Source organism: Daphnia carinata, chromosome 6, assembly GCF_022539665.2.
Source record: "Daphnia carinata strain CSIRO-1 chromosome 6, CSIRO_AGI_Dcar_HiC_V3, whole genome shotgun sequence".
Classification (NCBI taxonomy): domain Eukaryota; kingdom Metazoa; phylum Arthropoda; class Branchiopoda; order Diplostraca; family Daphniidae; genus Daphnia; species Daphnia carinata.
In genome coordinates, this window is record NC_081336.1 from 2,170,191 (window position 1) to 2,192,876 (window position 22,686).

Sequence of the window (22,686 nt, forward strand, 5' to 3'; positions counted from 1 at the left end):
GAAACAAACGGATGGGAAAAAGCACGATACGGCGTTGCCATACGATTCTTTAATCTAAAATCGCAAATAAGGAAATTATTTACGAAATTACTGAAATTTACTGTTTTTATTTTGTTGGTTCACTTGAAACAAGTAAACTGGACAATATAATTTTTCCTCTTCCGGTACCTCCATCTACGTTCCGACGTCTAAATTAATCGACGTTAGAAACTAGAAACTCCACACTGGAAACTTCCTCCAATCTTCGTTCACAGTACTGAAAATGGCTGAGTACATTCCGTGTATTGACGGTGGTCAAGTTTATAGAACTGCATAATGAATTTCTATTGCGTAAATTCCAACATTCAAGACACACACAAACAGAAATAAAAGGACATAACAAACAAACAAAACGTTGAACGTACGAGAAGTGTCAACGTAAAGACCACGTATATATCAATTTCTAAATTTTTTGTTCTTTGTTCATGAGACTGGATAAAGTAAAACGGCATACAGAGGAGCTGAGGGTGGATTAGAACCCTCAGCTGAAGTATGCTTTGACAAACACAAAAACGTATAAAAAAAAAACACCATCGATTTCACAAAACGCTAAGCAAGAAAAAGAAAATAACAATTAGCTTACATAAAGATTGAACTAAACTCGTGTTTAGCCACATCCAGTATTGCTGCTGCTATATTTTCTGATGAGGTATTTATCAGCTTCATTCTACGCCGGCAAAAGTTTAAATTTTTTTTTGTTTCTCAACTATAATGGTTCCTTCCTGCAGAAACAGAATACTCATTTTTATCAGTACCAAATGGCGGAGTTATTTTCTTTATTTACCTCTGAGTTGGTGTTATCCAGATCAATGGATGAAGAAGGTGTTGTCTTTTTGAACTGATCGGCTGCTGTATTTACGATACAGATATCGCTGACAGTTTCATTGCAGTTCACCTGTGCTGATCCGGTAGGCTCAACAAATTTACACGCTTCATCTTTCAAATCAGACGGTAGCATTCCAGGAGGTGTAAATGGCATCTGTTCACTAAATGTAGAATCCAAATTTTCATCATGAGATTGAATATCGATATTATTCGCCACAATAAAGGACGTTAAGTTAGAATTCAGCTCTTCAACTACCGCTTGCTGTTTTAAAAACTGCTCGTCAAGATCTATGATTTTGTAAAATAAAACGTTTAAATGAAACTTATAAAAAGAAAGAAAAAAGTAACACGCAGATAAAAAGGTTACCTAAAAAAGAATCATCGTCTTCTACGATTAGTAGCTCGCCGGGACTGTACGACACATTTGCTACGCTGTTATCTAAAGAACTGCTTGTGCATGCCAAAGACGTAACAGCCAAACCGCTGTTTTCTTTCAAATCATCATATTGCGCTGAATCAGTATCTATTTGGTTGACCTCTGCAGTCACCTTTTCTTTATCAATATTTTGATACATGCCTTCCACGGAAATATTACAACATCGTTCCGGACTCATCGAAGGCTGTGTTGTAGGCGTCGATGGTATGGCGCCTTCAGATGTAACTGAATCCCCCTTTTTGAGGGACCCTTCGAAGGTTACATGTCCATCGATAACCTCTGGTTCTGAAGCATCTGAACGGTGATTAAGTTCTTCCAACACGATAAGTTGTTTCATCAACTTCTTTTCTAACCATAACGTATCGCTGTCGGCTGCTATTTGAGAAATCAAACATATTAGGATACAAGTACATAAGGTTAAAGCTAAATTACGAACTTGTAATAGCAACTTCCTCGTGAAGGCTGAGCAGCTGATTGTAATTATTAAGTTCTTCCCCTTCATTGAAGCCTCTGAAACCATCGGCCTCAAGTTCGGTAGATGGGCTGATTGCTTTGGATTCAGGAGATTTTGCTTGTTCCTTATACCTATTCGATTTTCGGCTGTGGTGTCGATATTTACTCCTTGATTTCGATCTACTAGAACTATATCTGTCATGTCTTTCACAATCTTTATTCTCTGATTGACGGCTGCTATGGCGATAGTCGTACCCTCTCGACTTAGATTCGGAATGACGAGAGGACCTCACTGAACTTTTGGTTCCCTTTAATCCATCGTCCTTCATGCTTGAATGTGAACTGGTCTTCCTCTTTGCGTCTTTCTCTTCGAATGCTTGACTGGAATCCAGAACACTTTTAAATCTCGGCAATATATGCTTCAAACTTGAGTCTTCAGGGGGTGTATCAGAAAAACCAACCGTTTTCGATGTGTCGTCGTCTAATTCATCATAGTCTTCATTGATTTCTTTGATAAACTCTTCTCCTTTGTGGGTTTTTATCAGGTATTTGTTGACTTGAGACAAGCGTTCCTGTTCATTTTTTTCGATCAAAGTTAGCTGGCGTTTGACTTCTTGTTCCCGCCATTCGGCTAAATCTTTAGATGCCAATTCCTCTGTTGACATCTTCACCAACTGAACTATAAACATGAAATATACAATTACAATACTAAAACTATATCGTTATCAAAAAAATTTTCGAATTCTTCTATGAAAATTCTCAATTATACATTTGCATAGTAACTCTTCATATTACCTGGTGTTATCTGCTTTGTAACGATCTCGAGGAACAATCCAGAATTTTTAGGATCTTTGATGTTATAAATCAAACTCCGATATTTGCTTTTGTATTTTATGCTAACATCTTGCTTGAACAGCGAATATAGAGATTCTTCCACCTCGTTCGCAATTTCTTCAACGTCTGCTTCGTCTATTTCCAAATCATTAATATCTTTGCATCGGTTCCACAGAGCTTCCTTGAGGGAACTCCTCGTAATAACCCTGGTTGACTCAGAGTCAGGCTTCGCTATTTTTGCTGATGTCTCTTCTTCCTTGGCTGTTTCCACAGACCTTTTGCGTGACACCCTCGCCGCTTTAGATGAAGACGTGGAATCGCTCGGTTTCTTTGAGTTGCGACGAGTATCGACATCAGTCTTTGATGAACGTGTGTTAGCTGGTGGTGTCGTAGACCGAGAAATTTGCGTCGACGAAACCGTAGAAACAGTCGGTAACCATGGTTTAATTCGAAGTGATTCAGGTTTGATAATTTCATAAGTAGGATTGCTCTTCAACCACTGTTCCAAACTTCCTACTGTCGGTGCTGACATGCCACATAGTATTTTTCCAGTCTTTCTTTCCATGACAGGGACGGACACATCTGCAGCCAAAGTGGTTGACTTATTTTCTGACGTCAAAGATTTCCTCATTTCCGTCATGGCAAGCAATTTAGAGGCCAGTGCAGGTGTTGGTTGGGCCTTTAAAAGGGTGTAGTCGATTGAATCTTTCCACATGGATTCATCCGAAGACGCGTTCGGTGTCGTTGGAGAAATACTAGGATCAGACGGTTCCTGTAACTGCGCCTCATTCATCTTCTGCTTGCTCATTGCGTTAAGCGAATCTTGCACGTGGCTAACGATACATTCATCACTACAATAGACACTGTCTGATTGTGCATCATTCTTACAGCCTTCGATTAAACAAGGACGTTTCTTGGCTTCCTTAGGTATGTCAATTTCCTTTCGCGAAATGCGTGCTCTTCGTTGTTCCTTTAGCATATCTATCTTCGTTCTCAGGTCTACGTTTTCTTTAGAAGGATCCGAATTCGAAGAAACAGTAACCTTTGCTTGCTTGATTGTCGGAACTTTCTCTGCAACAGTCCGTCCCTTCGATCTGAAACGCGTTAACGGTCCATCGGGTATAACAGTAGCGGCTGACAAAGCAAGTTCTGCGGCAATAGGTTCGTCAGGAGTCAAATTTTGTGTTTCTGATGGCAAAGTTGAAGACACTTCTGTTAACTTGACCTGCTTTGAAGCATCAATTTGACGATTCAACTCTTCCATTATAGCTTGCTTCATTAGCAACTCCCCATCTACAGGGGGTACTACATTATTTCATAAAAATAATAATAACCATTATCTTGTATGTAGTTTAATCATTTTAAAATAGAAAACAACCTGGAATCTGGATATTTTCTTCAATGATCGGAACTTGGCTTTGAATTGCTTCCTTTTCGGCCTCCAATGTAGCATCGTTGGATTCACCTGTCGCCAACGGAATTGTAGTTTGAACAGCTGGAAGAGGTTTACCTAGAAGCTGTGTCTTTGATGAGGGTATCTTGGCAGCAGAATGCTGAAGAGAGTGCGTATGAATTCTGGCTTTGACAGGGTCAACACTCTGAATATCTTGCTGTAGCTTTTGACGAATGGCGGTTAATCGACTAGGTGCTTGAGCTGGAGCAGATTGGCTTTCAGGCACAGCATCGATCTTCTCAATTGCAACTGATTCTGTCTGGCCGTCGTCAACTGGAATTTTACTATTTTCCACTTTGGCAACTTTGGAAGGCCTGGCAGATGCACCATAACAGATCTGGTCCATCGGGCGCTTACTTTGAATTACAACAATCGCCAGTAATAAATCAGAAAACCGATTTTCTCTCAAACCTTTGGGAGTAAAAAATAAGCATAATATTATACAATCGTCCATTAAATGAAAAACTGACTAAAACAAAATTACATCTTGCTGAAGCGATAGTTTCCAGCTCCTTTGGCAGATGATCTTCTTTGGGTAACGGAGTGATATAGAAATCCTTGATGGTGCATGGAAGTTTGGAATCCGGTACAGACCCAACAACACCATAACAGTTTCTTTTGCGAACGCCTTCAAGAAAGTATTCGTAGCAATTCGCGTAAGAAATTTCCGCATTCACTGCTTGCGTGAATTGGAATACAATGATTTTTTCGTATCTCGTGGTCCTTACTTGCCTCAAGTAATTCCACACTTTTTCAGGATCGATAGTACCGACGACTCTCAATGCTGTGGGTATCGCTAAATTAGCGAGATCCGACGAGGAATCCGTCTAAAATAAACAGGAAAATCAAAAATTTGCAGTGTGTTAGATATTCAGTGTTATACTTACGTCTAAGTTTTCCATGTTGATTCTGAACAACATAGAACGATGCCTTATTGTGCCGTTCCAGACAAAGGGACACGATATCGATGAAACTAATCGTGGAACAGATGAATTGCCACTTTTGATTGCTGTTCTCTGAGTGCCACTCCAGTCGTTCACTTCACTGGCTGCCACTGCGGCTCTTACGCTTGAGGCAGAACTATGTCTACTTGACCAAACATCAGCTTCTGTGTCCCAATCATCCCCACCTGTTGTGGCGACCGCATTTGATCTGGTGGACGGAGTTACGGGTTTGCAAGTCGTACCCGAAGACCACGCATCTGCTGCTGATCCCCAATCATCAGGTTCCGTGCAAACCGACGTTCCATTACGACGCGTTGAAGTTGCAGGTGGCAAGGCCAGAGTGGCATTAGTCGAACTACTTGGTATATCCCAATCATCCACCACCGTTTCTGTGCTACGGACCGCTGCATTGTAGCTTGAAGTGCTTCTAGCGCCACCTGTACCACTATTGGCACCGGTTGCCCATGGGTTACTAGAACTGTTTGGAGTTGCCCAAACATCACTTTTTTCATTGGAACGTCTAGATGCGTTGCCACTAGAAGACCATGAATTGGGTACGCTCGTTAGCGTGCCCCAATCATCCATCACCGGTTGGTTATTACTAGAATTCGCTACCTCACAACTAGATTGGTAATAAGGTTTTGCAGATCCTCGTCCACCACCCCTTTGTCCTGTCGAACCAGTAGGACAATCATAAGACATGTGTCCTTCTTCGTTACACTGAAATGATAACGAACATTTAACAATATATTGATGGTATGGGTATTAATGGAATAATTTTGGATAACTCACTTTATAACAAACGCGTGTGCCTCTACCAGCACCTCTTCCTCGCGTCGAACTGGTTGGGCACTCGTAGGACATATGGCCTTCTTGATTACACTAGTGATACATCTTAACAATTAGTTCCAGAACAATTATACTTTTTGAATGGAGTTACTTTATAACAAGTTCGCTGGCCTCTTGTACCGCCATTACTTCTACCTCTTCCTCTGGTGGGGCAATTATAAGACGTGTGTCCTTCCTCGTTACACTATAAGATAATATTGTCAAACATGTATGGGCGTGAATAAAGGAAGCAACATTTAAAAAAATTAATGGATAAAACTACCTGAACACAAGGTCGTGGCGGCCCTCTACTACCACCGCCTCTTCCGCCAGGCCGAGCAGTATAGCCGCTAGAGGTCCAGGAATTGCCAGTATTTTCTGAGGTTCCCCAAGCATTGAACTGAGTTATTCTAGAAGTGGACCATCCATTGGTTGTTACCCAAGGGTCCTCTGAGGTCGACCAGGTGTCACTTGGGTCAGATTTCGGAGTGTACGTTGTTTTTTCAGTGACTGCATTCGAACACGACGACCAGGAGTTCCAGTCATCTGACGCGATGGATCTGGAACTAGTAGTAGATACATTGTCAGGTTGGTCCCAACCATACTGACTACCGCTATTGGTTGCTGCTTTAATGGTGTGTGTTTTTGTTTTGCTACTGGACGCATAAGCATCAGCACATGCTCCCCATTCATCAACGAATTGTGTTTCACTTGGACGTGGGGCTATTTTCTTTTCTGTAGAATCAGCTTTGAAAGAGTCAGTATTGCATGATTCGGCCCCCCAGTCATCGTCGATTGGAACTGTTTTCTTTGATGACGCATATTGGCTTTCATTTGTTGATGCCCAAGCATCCGATACAGCATTCCAATCATCACCGGCCGGTGATAGCGTCAAATTGCACGCAGAATTTGATTCCTTTGTAGCAGACGACCAATCGTCAGTAGGTGCGTCCAATTCAGACGACGCTTTTAATATATCTCCTTGGAAACGAAATATACATATATGTTTCCGTATGCAATATTTTTTTAAATGTTAAAATAAATACCTTGAGAATTTGATGTATTAGAAGCATCCCACATTTCTATGCTAGATTGATCACCATTTTGTTAACACTAGTAGCCAATTTTTCAGGTTCTTCTGTAACGGTTACACTGGCCTTGAAAAAGAAGATATTAAAATTTTCAATAAATTTAACTGTGGAAAGTAGTCTAGATTAAATTTGATAACTTTAATACAAAATATTGGGACCCTCTAAATACCAGGTTTTTTTTGAGAAAGCAAAACACGGTATAGAAAATCAGCTACTTACTGAAATTGCCTGTGGATCCATTGTATGGGATGTAATTGAATCTTTTTTTAGTTCACATTCGAGCTCAACGTGTGGTTCAAAGAGCTCTTGTAACTCAGGACGCAGTTCTATTTCTTGGGACAGCTCCAATAGCCAGGCTTCAATTGCTTTCATGAAATCGGAAGCAAGCGTCTTGGCAGGTGGCGGTTGAATCTTACACGAAAACGATAGAATTTCGCAGAAATCTTGAAATACAAATTGCCATGAATGTAGGCTTCCTAGAAAATGATTCTTCTGGGCTGCAAAATCCAATATTAAACGACATTGCAGAGAAGGTTTGAGCTTAGAAAAGAAGAGAATAAATGATGCCGTTCTCTCCCGGTCGGCAGTGCTACGATTTGTCTCCAACGCCACTTTCATGTCAACATAAGCTTGCACATCACACAGTTTTGCTTTCGAAACTTGAGTTTTGTCGAAAGAAGAAGAAATGCAGTTTTCTATTACTCTAGCTCCTTCAATGCAATTGACATCCAAGAAGTACTTTGGCAATTTGCAAATTGGAATCAACTGCTTGGCGATGCGATCGAAAGTAACCAATTTCTTAACTAGATCAGCGATTACATTCCAACCTAAAAGAAAAACGTAAAAATATCAACAAACAAACCTCATATTATATGAACATAATACTAACCGGCTACTTGACACTCAAATTTCGCTATGGCATAAGCCACTGCTTCGTTTTGAATTCCTTCGAAGTTACACTCGTTGTACGCGACTCCACTATTAGGCTCCTCGTTGAAATTTGAACCGAGAATCCTCAACAAGTCAAGACCCTCTTCACGGGCTCGCAATGCAGTACAAAATCGGAGCAATCGTAGTGTCAATTCCCCTTTCGGCATCCCCGATTTAATCCAAGCTTTCTCAGGTTCAGTACCACAAAATGAAATTAACTGTCGCAAATCACTTTTAGCACTGCGTAAGTTGTCTTCTTTCCAGTCGTGTAAAGATGACAGAGATTTACACATTTGCAGGATAAGTGAATGGAGACCAAAACGACAATATATCTGAACAGAAAGAAGTTTGGGCCAGAAAATCAACATGCCGTAATATGAACTTGTTTGATCAGTTTCGGCTTGTCCACTATCTTCGTTGTTGGCCAACTTCTCTTGGTCTGGCTGAATGGTTCCAACATATTGTTCGTCCCAATTCAATTCGATGCTCAAGTTTCTTGTCACATTATTAGAATCAATGCAATGTGAGACTTCAAGTACTTTGAACTTTTCAGGGTTTGTAACTGTTTCAAATTGTTCAACACCAACGGAGTCTTCTCTTCTTACATGTTGGATTTTTCGCTTTGCTAAGGCGAGATGCACATCTAAGGAACTGCACTGCAACAATGCTTCCGCGAATATCCGATCACGTCTCCGCAATAGTTCAAATGAAAAGAATTTCTCGTCATATTTTTCGTTTAAAACCAGGAACATGATATTTTGTTTCAATACTTCCTCAGAATAGAGGAAATCCGCTTCGCTGTTCAAACTGTAATTTTTTAGGTAAATGGCTTCGGCTGCAATAGTGGGAGATAAATCTGCTCCAGAAAATGGCGGGCAATCTGAATGCATGACAGGCTGCGTTTCATCCTTTTTCTTTGAATTTAACAGATGATGGTGACGCCATGATTTGATCGCTTTCTTCATTTGTTTGAGCGCTGTAAGAAAAACAGGAAAGTTACGCGGGATCTCTATTTTGGCATTTGTCCAAATGAGATCAAAAACAAGGATCAATTTGTGTCCTTGTAAAACGGGTTCGATAAAATGTTCACAGCAATCGTAAAATGAAGACAGATAAAAAGTTTTATCGCTATTCGTATGGCTTTCAAACTTTTTCTTTCTTCCTTGATATTCAATATTTAAATGTCCACCTTCATGTCCTCCTTCCACAGGTAATTGAAGGAGTAGAGTACCAAATTTACCATCACCCCAACAGGAAGCCAGATTATTAATGAAGCACTGACGTCCTGCATACAACACTAATTTCTTGAACTTTGCTACTATATTCATTTCACTGGGAAGCTGAAGATGACTGGTGATCACAGATGATAATTCAAGATCCTCATGATCGGAGCCATAGATTTTTGAAGCTCCAATTTCCCATCCCTGACCTAAGGTGGCCCCAATTGGCAATCTGTTTTCTTCCTCACCATATGCTTTCTTGGAAATTTCTTTAAGCAGTATGATATTCTGGAATGTTTGATAATACATAATAAATTAGAAAAATAATGAACATGTAAGGCAACCAAATATAAATTACACCTACCTGTAGTGATATTGGTACTTGCATGTTAAGATCAACTTCCACTACTCTCAATGGCTGTAGAGATACTTCTTCAACTTGCATTTCCATACCCCATGCAAATTCAAGAAACTTTCCTTGATTCTCCATTTTTACAGCTTCAGATAGAAGGTTCCTGTAGTTAAGGCTGTCACCATTTCCAAGTACATTTTCACTAAACAGATCAATGTTTTCTCTATGCATTGCTGCAGATGACTCTACATTTTCCTCCTCAGAAATAGCCATGTTTATCCCAGTAAACACCCCCTAACGAAAATATTTGAATACACTTTGAGACAGAAATATTATTTAAATATGAACAACCCATGTTAAATTTAGAATGCATAGCTCTTACCAGTTTTTACTTTTGGGTGTCCATTTTAAAGATATAAACTGTTATGTTAACGTTGGCCCAGCTCTAGAGGGCGACTTACACACCAATTTTAACGAAAATGATCCTAGCACATTTTTTAAACGTCTGAACTTTGAACTTTAACTGTCACGTATTAATTACGTTTATGGAACTTTTAATGACACTATGAAAAAGTTTTCCTATTATCAGGCAAGGAAGACTCCGACCCGACGAAGAAAGTTACCGCGTGCATGTGAACAGTGGCGTTGCCAAACAATGAACCTTAATTTTGAAAAGACCAAGTGTTTTCACTTATTTAATTACTTTTTTTGGGCTTTTGATTTAAAATTTTTTAGAAATCTAGGTTCTTTAGGGGAATTTAGAATATTAAGTATTCCTAAGACTTTCTATTTTGTTGGGGGCTAATTTGGCATTCTTTTTGGTGGTGGTGGCTGGTGGGGAGGGTGCTTAAACACAACAGAAGTACCATGGCAGACGACAGCATGTAAGCGTGGCGCTCGCAATTTGAATAATAAAACGAAGTATCCAAATACATATTATAATTTCTTTTTTGCATTTTCAACCCCAGCTGCAGATAGTCAATGGAAGGATGTCCACCTAACAATTTCATGTACGACAGATAAGATGAATGTTGGTCTCTTTGCCGACGATAAGGTCCACGCTTAAAAGTTCTAAAAAAAATTATGTAACTAAAACACATTCATTAAATAAATAGGCTATTCTAAATTTTAAGCCAAAGGTTTTCGTTATGTTAAAAATAGCTTGATTCCAGAATAATGTGATAAAAATATTTAAAGCTTTTTTTGTGAATCAATGAAATGCGACTAGCTCCGAGTTCGTCGAGGCTTCCTTCGGGAGTTCATCATGTGATTTACTTTGTCAGCAGACGACGCGGACCAATCGTGTTTACCTACCGTGCTTTAACGGCAAGCGTAAACACATAGGGTTGCAGTTGATCTCACGAGATATTTTCAAGGTTTTGCAAGTACAATAAGTAAGAACACATAATATTGGTTTTAGATAAGTTTCGTTTACAGACACTTTTATCCTGGTATCACTTTTCCCACGTGTGGCGTTATAGAAACAATTTCAAACAGTACATTGTGACAATTGTTTCTCTTGGCGTTACATGCCCCAGTGGAATGCAATGTCGGTGGCCTTGTATCCGTTGAGAAATGACGTAGCTTAATCTTTAAAACCCAAAATATTTCGTTTTCTTTAGATCAGTTTCATGATAACATCCACACTGCCTGATATATTCTTAACACATTTCATTTTCCTTATTAGAACATGATACTTCCAGTGATTTCACAACAAGCTTGGGTAGTAGCTTCACTAGAAGGCCCATCCTGTAATTCAATACCCATCTGGCTACTTCCTTTCTATGCATTAAATTCCTAAATATCTCATCTGAAACTAAAACAAGTGTAAAAGTTCCCTGCCAGTTACGCTTGAGCGCTAGAACTGAGAGGCAGACATCCTAGAATTTTATGCAAGCATTGCATAGAGAAATCTTGACTGTAGCAAACACTCAATAATTTGTGTATTTACCTTAAACAGTGATCTTACGGTTAAAGTGAAAATGGTTGGAAAATATGGTCCCCTTATTGGAGCAATTGATCAAGGGACTAGTAGCAGTCGATTTTTGGTGAATCTCCAAAAAGAAGAATACATAAATTCAAACCCATGTTCATAAATGAAATTTTTAGGTTTTCTCAGCCCAAAGAGCAGAGCTCATCACTTACCACCAAGTAGAAGTTAAACAGTTGACACCCGCGGAAGGATGGGTAGAATCCGACCCATTGGAACTTTTGCAGACTGTGATCGAGTGCGTTAGCAAGACGGTCGAGAATTTGAAAAGCTTGGAAATCGATCCTGGAGACATCAAGGCAGTTGGCGTTTGCAACCAACGGGAAACAACTATAGTATGGGACAAACAGACAGGGAAACCGCTTTATAATGCCATCAGTGAGTAAAAAATTTCGGATTTTCTAGTGTTTTCGTGTGTCATGATATCACGTTATTTTCATTTAGTTTGGCTGGACGCCCGCACAAAGAGTACGGTAGAAATGTTACTTGCCAAAGTACAGGGCGGAAATAAGGATTTCTTGAAGAAACATTGTGGCCTTCCCATTAGTACTTATTTTAGTGCGCTTAAACTCAAATGGCTAATAGATAACGTCCCTGAAGTGCGAGACGCGATTGCCGAAAATCGCTGCTTGTTTGGAACTGTTGACACGTGGCTGATTTGGGTACGAGACAACCTTGACAAGGTTCAAGTTCAATTTTCTGAGTTATTTTGTTACATAGAATTTGACTGGCGGAATCAAAGGTGGTTTACATCTAACTGACGTGACTAATGCATCCCGTACCATGCTGATGAATCTCGAAACTCTGAACTGGGATCCATATTTGCTTAAGTAAGTAGCAACCTCAAATAGTACGCAAATCAACGTTCACTTGTTTGTCCGAAATATGCAAGGTTCTTCGACATACCAGCATCCATTCTGCCGCAGATCCGGAGCTCGTCCGAAATTTATGGCTTCCTGACGGCGACGCCATTAGGTGGGACCCCAATTTCAGGCGTATGTTTCATTAGTTACCTTTTGAAAAGCAATTTCTTGGAAATTCTGCAATTTTTCCCTAGTGTCTGGGAGACCAACAATCTGCTTTGATTGGTCAACTCTGCCTTGAGCCCGGACAGGCTAAGATGACTTACGGTACCGGTGGGTTCTTGTTGTACAACACTGGCATTCAGGTTAGGTCTTTTCAAATTTATTCTGCCCGGTACCCACCTGGCTAATTTATGCGATTTCTGCAGCCGGTCCAGTCGGAACACGGATTGATTACAACGGTTGCCTACCAAATGGGAAAAAACAAGCAGCCGTACTACGCGATGGAAGGATCCATTGCCGTTGCCGGTCTCGCTCTAAGCTGGTTGAAAAACAATCTGAATTTGATCTCCGATTTCCAGGAATGTGAGGTGCTTGCTTCCTCCGTAGCAAACACTGGAGGCGTTTATTTCGTCCCAGCTTTCTCGGGGCTGTACGCCCCGTACTGGAGGATGGATGCTAGAGGGTATAAGCCTTTTATAGTTTATACGCTAACGGAATTAGTTTCTACCTTTGTCTAACTACAGAGTCGTTTGCGGACTGACCCAGTTTACCACCAGGGCTCATTTAGCTCGGGCCACACTCGAGTCGGTGTGCTATCAAACACGAGATATCGTAGAAGTGATGACGCGTGATGCCGGTGCTCATATCACGTCGCTGCGTGTCGACGGTGGAATGACACAAAATAATGTTTTACTGCAGCTCCAGGCTGACATTCTTGGCATTCCCATTGGTGAATTAAAGTTTTTGTAATTAATTTTAGGAAAATTTTTAATTTGGACATGATGGGTGTAAACAGTAAGGCCAACAATGACGGAAACGACGGCCCTGGGCGCTGCCATGGCAGCTGGTAATGCCGAAGGCATAGATGTTTGGAGTTTGGAATCCCTGGATCAGAATACCATCACCAGTGACGTATTTACGCCAGCCGTCACGGAATCAGGTATGCAAAAACTATGTTACATATTCAGTTTTCAAAATGGGTAATATGCATTACGTTGTAATAGACCGAGATTCGCGTTACGCTCGTTGGAAAGACGCTGTCAAGCGTACTCTGGGCTGGGAAACGATCATTGACGATGGCAGCGCTGACCCAGGTAAATCCGACGATCTGAACTAGATCTGCAAGAGTTTTCTCCTATTTTGCAACCTTTACTTTATTATAATCCTTCATACCTTTATTCACCTGCACCTATTAGCCTGCGTTGAACTTCTTACAAGTTTAACTGTATTTTTTTTTTTTCAAGAGTTCTATTTAGTTCTACCCCAAGTTTTTAACACTGTTTGGTGCTAACATAAAGCCATAATAAGAAAAATCAAAATGAGAGAGAATATTCTTTGTTGTGAGACCCTTAGCGAGCATGACTTTAACCCACCTATTAGCACAAGCAATATTCATTTGTAGACGTATGTTTTGTCCCTTTTCTTGGGAATGTTTTTGGCTCACCACCAAGTAGTATCTTCCAATAAACTCTTTTGTTGTTTGATTGCAATCATTATATACGTTTGGTTTTAGCCATTTGTTTAGCCTATAATATTATCTCAGTTGTTTTAACGAATTCCTCTTCTTGTATTTCCGACGCATCGGTTCCGTTGCACTTGTTTTTTTTGTCTTGTATGCAGAGCGTCGCAAGCGGTTGTTGGGATCCGTCAGTGGCACCTTGTTCCTCTTCTCTTCGTTTGTTATCCTGGTCGCGGCCAGGAAGTATCGAAGCACCCTCAGGTAGTAGTTTTGAAACGTAAATTTCGTATCCCTTCCCTCACTGGCCAAGGTTGTGTTGTTGTCCGAGTCGTTGTGAGACGTCCAGTCCGACTTTTCGTCGTCTGGAAAATATCAGAGGAAAAGCTGCCCTCGGAAATGGTAAACAGGTGCAGAGGCTATCAAAAGGTTGTGATGTAACATCACCTAGAACGGTTGTATTTCAGTGATTTGAATATTCACAGAGGCTTCTTTCCCTTATAGGTTTCCTAGAAAGCTCTTCCATTGTAGTCGGTTGTTTTTAACAGTCCAATTTGTTTTAGTTGCCTGATTGTAGTGTGGTCAAATAAAATCTCTTAATTGAATTTGGTATCAGTTAAATTTTTTATCTTTTTTCATTCATCTAAATTTATTATTGATGGACAATATGTGCTGACTAAATAAACAATGTTATTTGTCCCCAAAACATGATTCGATCAGCATTCAAACTAAACAATCGAAGCTACAACAACAAGAAAGAACACATTCATTTCAGAACACACACGAGAAAATCATTGGCTAATGAAGCGGGAAAACGGGCAAATTTTAGAAGCGTAAATTTATATGACCAAGCCCGTTATGGACGAGATCCATTTGGCGTAAAAAGAAACGCGAGAGAATGCGGCGGGCAGACCAATTTCGCATCCGGCCGCGGGACCAAAGCTGACGATGCCGACCTGATTGTGGACGCCCTCGTTGATGAAGCTCAAAGGGCCACCCGAATCACCCTGTGATTTCATTATGATGTATGAAATTTAATGTTATTCGATCCACAAAAGATAAGACATTTACGTTGCAAGATCCTTTGCCATCAGCGGCAGACAGGCAAATGATGCCCTCCGTAATCGTGGCACCGTACGTCAGGGCACACTGCTCGTTGGAAATGCATGGAGCGTCAACTTCGCGAAGGACAGGTGAGATTCCGGCAGCCACTGATTCAAAACAAAAGAGCGTTTATATCACATCTTGTGGAAAATTTTAATCGATTGACTTGCAGTCGGAAGATCTCCCCCATCCGCTAACGTGAAGTATATCATCAACGTGATCGGGTTCCGAAGGTGGTGCCATACAAACTGGCTGGATTTCAGCTATTCACCCAAAGATCATTTTCAAATTGCGCGTTCTAGAATATTAGAATTCAATTTCGTGATTTACGTGTGAATTTGATCGGCTGTGGAAGCTTGATGAGAGCTACATCATTCTTGAAACGAACAGATGACCATTCAGGGTGGACAATGGAGAAATTAGACCTGACTTCAATTCGATGAGGCTCCTCTGTGGCATTCAATCGAACATTGTGAGCACCCAACAAAATGTCAAAGAAGCCAGCATCTTCGACGCAGTCTGACCAAAGAATTCCCGTTAGAAAAATGTGCCCTTAGGTTTTGATATTGAACCGCAAAATTGAAATTGTAACAATGCTTACGAGCGGCGGTGAGAATCCATTCGTTAGAAATCAGAGAACCACCACAGAAAAACCTGTCATCAACGAAGAAAGCCACTTGCCTTTTGGGGGAATATAATATTGAAACACAATTAATAGCACATCACATTGAAATACGCAATGTGAATTAAATTTACCATGGCAGGGAATTGGGGCTGGCTTCAGTTCCGCCAACGATGCGGCTGCTAGTGGTGTTCTCTCTACCACAGAAACCTGGATAGGTATAAAAACAAATCGTCATAATTTTCACCAATTTTTGTTCATTTAAATGTCTTTCTAGATGAACTTTATCTACCTCGTGTGTTTATGGTAGCCTTGTGTTTAACTGGAACGATGGGTTTCTTGTTTTTCGACGGTGCACGAGGAAACAAAACACCTCTAGGTTTGTATTTAGATAAATCCCGAGCTGCCACCTTTTCAGATGTAAACCAACACCAAGATTAACTTGAGAACTTATTGTTGTTGATGATTTAGGGAGAAATTCTACCTGAGCAATCAAAAAGGCAATGAGTAACACGATAGCTAAGACTTTCATGATTGTTGCACAGGCACGTCGCAGACACGAATCTGTTCCCTCCTCACTAACGTTGGCTCTTAAATACGTCTAGTTCTTTTGTTTTTCCTTTCCAACGAAAGTCAGGAACGGATGACGTATCGTGGAAAATCAACTGTCAAAATGTGGCACAAAGGATATTAAGGTTGTGGTGACAAAAACCGCTACATAGTTCTTGTTAGGCGATGAAACAGAGATATTACACTTTCCAAATGAATTCATAGAAAGCTTTCATTTGCAATCTATTCGTTTTCACTCATCACCGCGTAAGTCACGACATTTTGATTGACGTTAGAGTTCCAATAATTTTCACTTTCTTTTAGGGCATCAGCAAATGTGGTGTATTTGCATCAATTCAAAAGAAATCATTGGATCAAAAATAAAAGAAAAGCATTAGGCTAGAGAAGCGATGTCTTTAGATGACTAATCCAGTGACGGAAGAGATCCAGTCAGCGAAGTAGGAAACGCGAGTGTAGGCGGCAGGGTAGCCAACTTCGCAGCCGGCCGAAGAGCCAAAACTGACAATGCCAACTTGGTTGTAAACGCCTCCGTTGATGAAGCTCAATGGGCCACCAGAATCACCCTACAATTAATAACATTAAATATTTAAATCTATTTTTCAACAATCGCTAAAAGTTGAACGTACGTTGCAAGCGCTGTGTCCGCCAGTGGTATCGGTGCAAATGTTACCGTCGGTAATAGTGTTGCCAAAAGTGAGGGCACACTCAGCATTTGACATGCATGGCATGTAGACTTCGTTCAAGGTAGGAGAGATACCAGCAGCAGCTATTCGATTGAATGAATTGAATATTTGATATGAAATTCTGGAAACATTAGGTCGGACTTACCATCAGAGGGTTTGCCCCATCCGCTGTTGTGGAGAATGTCACCAACATGGTCGGGTTCGGTAGAAGGAGCCATGCAAATCGGTTGAATTTCAGCTGTAATTAACGTTGCATTTCATAAAAGCTTTGAGCAAATGTAGAATGTTAATCGTACGAGTGAATTCAATTGGGGCGGGCAGCTTGATCAAAGCGACGTCGTTGCGGATACGTAGAGATGCCCATTCGGGATGGACGGTGTATTCGGTGGATCTAACCTCAACGCGAGTTGGCTCATCGGCAGCAGCCAAACGAACATTATGGGATCCCAAGTAAATGTCAAAGAAAACAGCAGCATCAGCGCAATCTACGAAACGAATATAAACATGTTCCAGTTTGTTTCGTGAACGGAAGAAATGCAACACTTACGAGCAGCAGTGAGGACCCATTCGTTTGAAATCAATGAACCACCACAGAAGTACATGTCATCGATGAACACAGCCACTTGCCTTTTGATAAAATTATTATTTGCATATAACGCAATATGATGAACAATTTCTATTTCTATTTACCATGGCAAAGAGTGGGGCACAGCTTCAGTTCCACCGACGATACGGCTAGAGGACTTGGCCTGGCCGCAGAAACCTGAACACATTTCAAACATGAAATTTGATATGTTAAGGGCAAGGAAGTAATGACGTACCGCGGGTGTCAACCGTTGGTGATCGTTTAGGGAAGACTTTGGAGTTGGTAGATGTCGATGGAGCACGAGGGTACAGAACAGATCGGGGCTGGTATTTGGACAAGTCCCTTTCAGCCGCCTGTTTCTCGAAAGCTTAGAAAATCAAATTCTAATTGAATTGGATGTTTAAAAAGTTCGTACCTGAACGACGGCGAGCGCAACCAAGACGATAGCAAGGACCTTCATGATTTTGAAGATTGAAAACACATGTATCGATTTCATTTTTTGACTCCTTGCTTATATACCTCGTGAAGCCATGGAGTTTGATCCAGGCCAACTCGACTCAAAGATAAACTGGCCTCACGAATTCAAATGTATCCTGTTTTGAAATTCATTTATTAAACCAAACTTGATAATTGTCGAAATTCTTATCGTCTTAGTTTCATATGCACTGAGTGGCCTAATGGAACCAGATCCGTTTTGGCCTCACAGAATCCGAGACTTAGGACAGTTTTTTAGGGGATCCCATTAAAGTCAAACGGGATATAATGCACCTATTGTACATGAAATATTATAAGACCTTAAGATCCCTTTTTCATTTTGAACATATCAAGCTGTAGAATTCGTCAACTGACGTCATTTCACGCTGTTTCGATTGTGACCGTTGGTTTTTACCTGACAGAATCCGGGATCAGTTTCGTAAATCCCCTAACGCTGTCATAGATATCGAACAAGGATCTAATTGTATTTCTTATCACTGACGCCCTAACATTCGCATGACTGGCGTTTATTTTACGAACAATTCAATCAAATCGAATTTCATTGCGGGACACGATAATGCTGTGTGCAGTTGCCCTCGTATGGTTCTCTTCACATCATTTGTTTTACGGGTTCCTAATACGCTTTCTATCGATCTCGTATCGTACACCACGTCACTCCAAATAAGATTTTGAATCATGTACGCAAAAGACAGCCATCTTCAAGGACTTTTGTATTTTATAGCTTTAGAAACAGGGAGGATAAGAAAAAAGGGAACAAAAATATTGGGCTGGCAAGGGAAAGGAATATTCTTCGTTAGTTTAGATGATCAAGCCAGTGTTGGCGGCGATCCAGTCAGCGAAGTAGGAAACGCGAGTGAATCCAGCGGGCAGACCGACTTCGCATCCAGCGGACGAACCGAAGCTGACAATACCGACTTGGTTGTAGACGCCGTTGTTGACGAAGCTCAGCGGGCCGCCAGAGTCACCCTGTGGCATTTAAACAAATGAATTACATTTCAAATGCAAATGACTTTTTTTTCGTCGTTAAGAACTTACGTTGCAAGATCCTTTGCCGCCGGTGGTGTCAACACAGATGTTTCCGTCAGTGATGGTAGCTCCGTAGGTGAGGGCGCACTCGGCGTTGGTGATGCATGGAACATTGACTTCACGGAGAACGGGGGAGATACCAGCGGAAGCTAACAGAACAATTGGTTTTTCCTAACATGTGGGTTAATTAAGAAAATGAAATTGAATCTACCATCAGATGGTTTGCCCCATCCGCTGATGTGGAGCATGTCACCAACATGGTCGCCCTCGGTGGAGGGGGCCAAGCAGATTGGTTGGATTTCGGCTGTAAGAAACATAAAAATTGAATTTCTAATTTCGTATTCTAAACGAGGAAAAGATGGTCATACGGGTGAATTCGATGGGAGTGGGCAACCTGATGAGGGCAACATCGTTGACGATACGGATGGGTCCCCACTCGGGGTGAACGGTGTACTGGGTGGACCTGACTTCAACGCGAGTAGGCTCCTCAGCAGCAGACAAGCGAACGTTGTGGGAACCCAACAAGATGTTGAAGAAGATGGCATTGTCAGCGCAATCTACGTAAACGAGATTCATACGTTTTACGTCCGTCTGCCAAACGTGTATGTTATGCAATCGACTTACGGGCAGCGGTAAGAACCCACTCGTTGGAGATCAAAGAACCTCCGCAAAAGTATTGACCATCGATGAAAATAGCCACCTGCCTGTTAATCATATTCCTATTTATCATCACAGTTCCAATGAAAATAAAAATGTTTGCTTACCATGGAGCAGAGTGGGGAACGGCCTCAGTTCCGCCGACGATACGGGAAGCATAGTTCACCTGTCCGCAGAATCCTAGAATCGATATGCATTTTGAAAATGTAAAAATTATTTCAACAATTTATTTGTTCAAATACCGCGGGTATCGACAGTTGGGGAGCGTTTAGGGAAGACGGTAGCAGTGCTGGTCTCCGATGGGGCACGAGGGTACAAGACCGATCGTGGCTGGTACTTGGACAAGTCCCAAGCAGCCGCCTGAGAAAAGATGTAATTTAAAAAAATTATTTAACTTTGATTGATAGATTTAAGCAAAAAAATGAACTTACATGAGCGACGAACAAGGCAACCAAAACAATTGCGGAGACCTTCATGATTGCAACGGTCGAAACACGAATCGCATTTGAGGTCTGTTAGCTCGTCTTTAAATACTTGCTTTTGTTTGACAACATTTTGATATACGAATCAAGCCGAATGATAACAAGATGAAACAGCAAGGTCCTTTGGCTCAAATTTTGTTTCGACTCAATATCCGTGGCAGGTATTTTGGGACTTGGTTATCAAAGTCCTTGTGATCCTATACTGTCAATCACATTAGCTTGATGGAAATTCAGACGTAGTTGACCCAACCCATGATAGCCTTAGCAATTATGTATTCAAAATTATGCAATTTTCTTCCTCGTGTTCCATCAATTTCCATTTTGGAGGAATTGGATCAGCATGCGATTGATTTTAACATTTTTGAATATTCAACGACTATCGACAAGGATCCGGGTCTTGTCAACCTGGGCGTTACTATCTCTAGGCCATATTATTGTTCACAACATTGTTATCTACGAAATCATTCCACAAATATTGATGTTTTACTTTTTTTTGTACAACTGTCGGTCTGGTTCGAGAAAAATAGTTTACTAAACGTTTTATTATTACGACTCGGCAGAAAAACGTGGTTGTGTAATACACAACAGTTTTTGAAAACAAGCTTAAATTGTCTTATTGTTAAGTTCCACGTCGTTTTTCTTGAAGCCAAGATCCCCAAGCTTATTGTAGCATTGACATAAAGCGTACTTGATACCATCAAATGATAAACGTATACGCAAACAGTCTGTTACTATTTTCTGTGTGCACGTCAGGGGCCTAGTCGCCGTTATAAGATTAGCCAATATTTATTACACTTTGCTTTGTCAATAAAAACAGCTGATAAAATCACTCTAAAACACCGTCCAACATGGCACCAATCACTTTTGTGGACCGTTCCAAAGTATTGTTGAAACATCGCTATCTATTTACATCAACGAATATTACGCTAGAACCTAACGTATCCTAATGACAATCGCTATTAAATCAAACGTCGTGGTGCCTTCTATGTAATTATTCTTTAAAAATAAATTCAAGAGGATAATACACGGTAATAAACTGTCATTTGTTTTTTTTTAATGTCATTTTAAAAAAAGAAATAAAGGTCACAGATGAGCGCGGAGCGTTTAGCTATTTTGGTTTAGATGATCAAGCCAGTAACGGAGGAGATCCAATCGGTGAAGCTGGAAACACGGGCGAAACCTGCTGGAATTTCCAGTTCGCAACCTTGATTGGAACCGAAGCTGACAACACCCACTTGATTGAAAACGCCGTTGTTGATGAAGCTCAATGGGCCACCAGAGTCACCCTGAAACACAGGGAAGGCGTTCAACAATTATATCCATACAAAATAATTAATCAGAAAATAATTCATTTCATCTTACATTGCAAGAGCTCTTTCCACCTAAGGTGGAGACGCAAATATTGCTGTCACGGATAGTGAGGATGCTGTAAGCTGCGACGCATTCCTGATTGGTAATGCCAACGACATCGACTTCACGAAGGACTGGAGAAATGCCAGTGGCAGCTATAGGGAAATCAATACATTTTAAATACTGAGCGCTATTCTTAAAACGTTTTAAGTTTGTCATTACCATCCGATGGTTTGCCCCATCCGCTGACATGGAGAGGATCCCCGGCGTGAGAAGGTTCAGTGGCGGGAGCCAAGCAAATGGGTGAAATAGCATCTATAGTTTTCAAAACGTGACACATTTCATATCATTCAACTCTTTGGCAAACGTATTGAATATACCGGTGAAAGTGACTGACTCAGGAAGCTTGATGAGAGCCATGTCATTACGCAACAAATTGGGGCCCCAGTTAGGATGGATAGTGTACACTTCCGATCGGTATTCAACGCGATTCGGCTCTTCGGCAGCCGTCAAGCGGACGTTGTGTGCTCCTAGCATAATGTTGAAGAAGGTGGCATTGTCGGCGCAATCTTATCAAATAAAACATGCAAATTAATCATCGAGAGTGAAATCAAATAAAAACAGCAATATGAAATCACGAGCGGCAGTCAAAACCCAGTCGGCGGAAATGAGGGAACCACCACAAAAGTACTGATCATCGATGAACAAAGCAACTTGCCTACACACGTCCCCACCAAAAGAAAAATCAGATTTAAATGGGTAAACCGTTTTAGTTAATTGAACGAAAATTTTACCATGGTAGAGAATTTGGAACGGCCTCAGTGCCACCTACAATACGATCTTGATTGGTGGTCTTGACTGTACCACAGAAGCCTGGTGAGAATGAAAATGAACATGAACATTTGTAAAAATATCAATCAGTATTTCATTTGACTTACCTCGGGTATCGACGGTAGCAGCGCGTTTAACGGGGACGTACTGATTCTTTTGCGCCACAGGTGGACGAGGGAACAAAACGGATCGATCCTGATATTCGGAAAGATCTCTAGCCGCCACCTTTAAAATTACAATTCACAATTTCAAATCTGTTGGCCTAGCGTTTCTGGGTTTTGTTTGTGTATATACCTGGGCAACAACAACTGCGAAGAGCAAAGCAGCTAAAAACCTCATGTTGACTTCTTTCGAGCTACACGGACAGGTAAAAGAAGGATAACAGAGTAACCTTGATAATTCGG

The 22,686-nt window shown here is 40.9% G+C and overlaps 7 protein-coding genes across 7 annotated transcripts; 1 reads left to right on the forward strand and 6 right to left on the reverse strand.

Annotated features, from left to right (window-relative positions):
* Nucleotides 1-267: 267 nt before the first annotated feature.
* On the reverse strand, nt 268-6,892 carry LOC130689938 (uncharacterized). Its single transcript, XM_057512872.2, has 12 exons — nt 6,859-6,892; nt 6,096-6,793; nt 5,925-6,017; nt 5,777-5,866; nt 4,928-5,704; nt 4,525-4,867; nt 3,966-4,451; nt 2,549-3,892; nt 1,737-2,432; nt 1,232-1,675; nt 824-1,152; nt 268-761 (listed from the first exon to the last, which is right to left on the reverse strand). Exons 1-12 carry the CDS (start codon nt 6,890-6,892, stop codon nt 723-725), a joined length of 5,373 nt encoding a protein of 1,790 aa, XP_057368855.1. The 3' UTR covers nt 268-722.
* On the reverse strand, nt 6,861-9,922 carry LOC132088039 (uncharacterized). The gene is made up of 5 exons (XM_059495645.1): nt 9,788-9,922; nt 9,418-9,721; nt 7,793-9,341; nt 7,123-7,730; nt 6,861-6,969 (listed from the first exon to the last, which is right to left on the reverse strand). Exons 2-5 carry the CDS (start codon nt 9,676-9,678, stop codon nt 6,895-6,897), a joined length of 2,493 nt encoding a protein of 830 aa, XP_059351628.1. The 5' UTR covers nt 9,679-9,721; nt 9,788-9,922; the 3' UTR covers nt 6,861-6,894.
* Nucleotides 9,923-10,679: 757 nt separating this feature from the next.
* LOC130689988 (glycerol kinase-like) lies at nt 10,680-14,481 on the forward strand. Its single transcript, XM_057512949.2, has 12 exons — nt 10,680-10,799; nt 11,366-11,453; nt 11,515-11,773; nt 11,840-12,057; nt 12,116-12,225; nt 12,288-12,390; nt 12,453-12,563; nt 12,627-12,883; nt 12,945-13,150; nt 13,217-13,360; nt 13,425-13,514; nt 14,041-14,481. The coding sequence occupies exons 2-12, from the start codon at nt 11,388-11,390 to the stop codon at nt 14,142-14,144; spliced, it is 1,668 nt and encodes a 555-aa protein (XP_057368932.1). The 5' UTR covers nt 10,680-10,799; nt 11,366-11,387; the 3' UTR covers nt 14,145-14,481.
* A 99-nt stretch (nt 14,482-14,580) lies between these two features.
* Nucleotides 14,581-16,169, reverse strand: LOC130689969 (brachyurin-like). Its single transcript, XM_057512925.2, has 8 exons — nt 16,087-16,169; nt 15,895-16,012; nt 15,737-15,812; nt 15,582-15,661; nt 15,311-15,499; nt 15,151-15,243; nt 14,948-15,087; nt 14,581-14,883 (listed from the first exon to the last, which is right to left on the reverse strand). The coding sequence occupies exons 1-8, from the start codon at nt 16,132-16,134 to the stop codon at nt 14,716-14,718; spliced, it is 912 nt and encodes a 303-aa protein (XP_057368908.1). The 5' UTR covers nt 16,135-16,169; the 3' UTR covers nt 14,581-14,715.
* Nucleotides 16,170-16,540: 371 nt separating this feature from the next.
* LOC130689972 (brachyurin-like) lies at nt 16,541-17,974 on the reverse strand. The gene is made up of 8 exons (XM_057512928.2): nt 17,857-17,974; nt 17,677-17,794; nt 17,546-17,618; nt 17,403-17,482; nt 17,152-17,340; nt 17,001-17,093; nt 16,799-16,938; nt 16,541-16,735 (listed from the first exon to the last, which is right to left on the reverse strand). The coding sequence occupies exons 1-8, from the start codon at nt 17,935-17,937 to the stop codon at nt 16,568-16,570; spliced, it is 942 nt and encodes a 313-aa protein (XP_057368911.2). The 5' UTR covers nt 17,938-17,974; the 3' UTR covers nt 16,541-16,567.
* A 657-nt stretch (nt 17,975-18,631) lies between these two features.
* On the reverse strand, nt 18,632-20,166 carry LOC130689971 (brachyurin-like). The gene is made up of 8 exons (XM_057512927.1): nt 20,051-20,166; nt 19,862-19,979; nt 19,727-19,799; nt 19,587-19,666; nt 19,331-19,519; nt 19,174-19,266; nt 18,972-19,111; nt 18,632-18,902 (listed from the first exon to the last, which is right to left on the reverse strand). Exons 1-8 carry the CDS (start codon nt 20,093-20,095, stop codon nt 18,735-18,737), a joined length of 906 nt encoding a protein of 301 aa, XP_057368910.1. The 5' UTR covers nt 20,096-20,166; the 3' UTR covers nt 18,632-18,734.
* Nucleotides 20,167-21,072: 906 nt separating this feature from the next.
* LOC130689967 (brachyurin-like) lies at nt 21,073-22,678 on the reverse strand. The gene is made up of 8 exons (XM_057512922.1): nt 22,577-22,678; nt 22,390-22,507; nt 22,246-22,324; nt 22,090-22,169; nt 21,832-22,020; nt 21,674-21,766; nt 21,464-21,606; nt 21,073-21,387 (listed from the first exon to the last, which is right to left on the reverse strand). Exons 1-8 carry the CDS (start codon nt 22,619-22,621, stop codon nt 21,220-21,222), a joined length of 915 nt encoding a protein of 304 aa, XP_057368905.1. The 5' UTR covers nt 22,622-22,678; the 3' UTR covers nt 21,073-21,219.
* Between the last annotated feature and the right edge of the window lie 8 nt (nt 22,679-22,686).

Excerpts from the sequence above, each read along its gene's own strand:
- LOC130689967 (XM_057512922.1), bottom strand. The coding sequence starts at position 22,621 with ATGAGGTTTTTAGCTGCTTTGCTCTTCGCAGTTGTTGTTGCCCAG. Across the intron at positions 22,325-22,389 it reads TGCTACCGTCGATACCCGAG|GCTTCTGTGGTACAGTCAAG; the intron begins GTAAGTCAAATG and ends CATTCTCACCAG. Across the intron at positions 21,767-21,831 it reads TGAGTCAGTCACTTTCACCG|ATGCTATTTCACCCATTTGC; the intron begins GTATATTCAATA and ends TGAAAACTATAG.
- LOC132088039 (XM_059495645.1), bottom strand. The coding sequence starts at position 9,678 with ATGGCTATTTCTGAGGAGGAAAATGTAGAGTCATCTGCAGCAATGCAT. Across the intron at positions 9,342-9,417 it reads AAGTACCAATATCACTACAG|AATATCATACTGCTTAAAGA; the intron begins GTAGGTGTAATT and ends CAAACATTCCAG. Across the intron at positions 6,970-7,122 it reads TGGATCCACAGGCAATTTCA|GCCAGTGTAACCGTTACAGA; the intron begins GTAAGTAGCTGA and ends TTCTTTTTCAAG.
- LOC130689972 (XM_057512928.2), bottom strand. The coding sequence starts at position 17,937 with ATGAAATCGATACATGTGTTTTCAATCTTCAAAATCATGAAGGTCCTT. Across the intron at positions 17,795-17,856 it reads TTGCGCTCGCCGTCGTTCAG|GCGGCTGAAAGGGACTTGTC; the intron begins GTACGAACTTTT and ends TTCGAGAAACAG. Across the intron at positions 17,483-17,545 it reads GTGCCCCACTCTTTGCCATG|GCAAGTGGCTGTGTTCATCG; the intron begins GTAAATAGAAAT and ends TTTTATCAAAAG.
- LOC130689938 (XM_057512872.2), bottom strand. The coding sequence starts at position 6,892 with ATGTGGGATGCTTCTAATACATCAAATTCTCAAG. Across the intron at positions 5,867-5,924 it reads GCCAGCGAACTTGTTATAAA|TGTAATCAAGAAGGCCATAT; the intron begins GTAACTCCATTC and ends ATGTATCACTAG. Across the intron at positions 1,153-1,231 it reads AGACGATGATTCTTTTTTAG|ATCTTGACGAGCAGTTTTTA; the intron begins GTAACCTTTTTA and ends ACAAAATCATAG.
- LOC130689969 (XM_057512925.2), bottom strand. The coding sequence starts at position 16,134 with ATGAAAGTCTTAGCTATCGTGTTACTCATTGCCTTTTTGATTGCTCAG. Across the intron at positions 15,088-15,150 it reads ATGGGGGAGATCTTCCGACT|TGGCTGCCGGAATCTCACCT; the intron begins GCAAGTCAATCG and ends GTTTTGAATCAG. Across the intron at positions 14,884-14,947 it reads ATGGCAAAGGATCTTGCAAC|GGTGATTCGGGTGGCCCTTT; the intron begins GTAAATGTCTTA and ends ATGAAATCACAG.
- LOC130689988 (XM_057512949.2), top strand. The coding sequence starts at position 11,388 with ATGGTTGGAAAATATGGTCCCCTTATTGGAGCAATTGATCAAGGGACT. Across the intron at positions 11,454-11,514 it reads CTAGTAGCAGTCGATTTTTG|GTTTTCTCAGCCCAAAGAGC; the intron begins GTGAATCTCCAA and ends TGAAATTTTTAG. Across the intron at positions 13,361-13,424 it reads GCCAGCCGTCACGGAATCAG|ACCGAGATTCGCGTTACGCT; the intron begins GTATGCAAAAAC and ends ACGTTGTAATAG.
- LOC130689971 (XM_057512927.1), bottom strand. The coding sequence starts at position 20,095 with ATGAAGGTCTCCGCAATTGTTTTGGTTGCCTTGTTCGTCGCTCAT. Across the intron at positions 19,667-19,726 it reads GTTCCCCACTCTGCTCCATG|GCAGGTGGCTATTTTCATCG; the intron begins GTAAGCAAACAT and ends TATGATTAACAG. Across the intron at positions 19,520-19,586 it reads GTGGGTTCTTACCGCTGCCC|ATTGCGCTGACAATGCCATC; the intron begins GTAAGTCGATTG and ends TCGTTTACGTAG.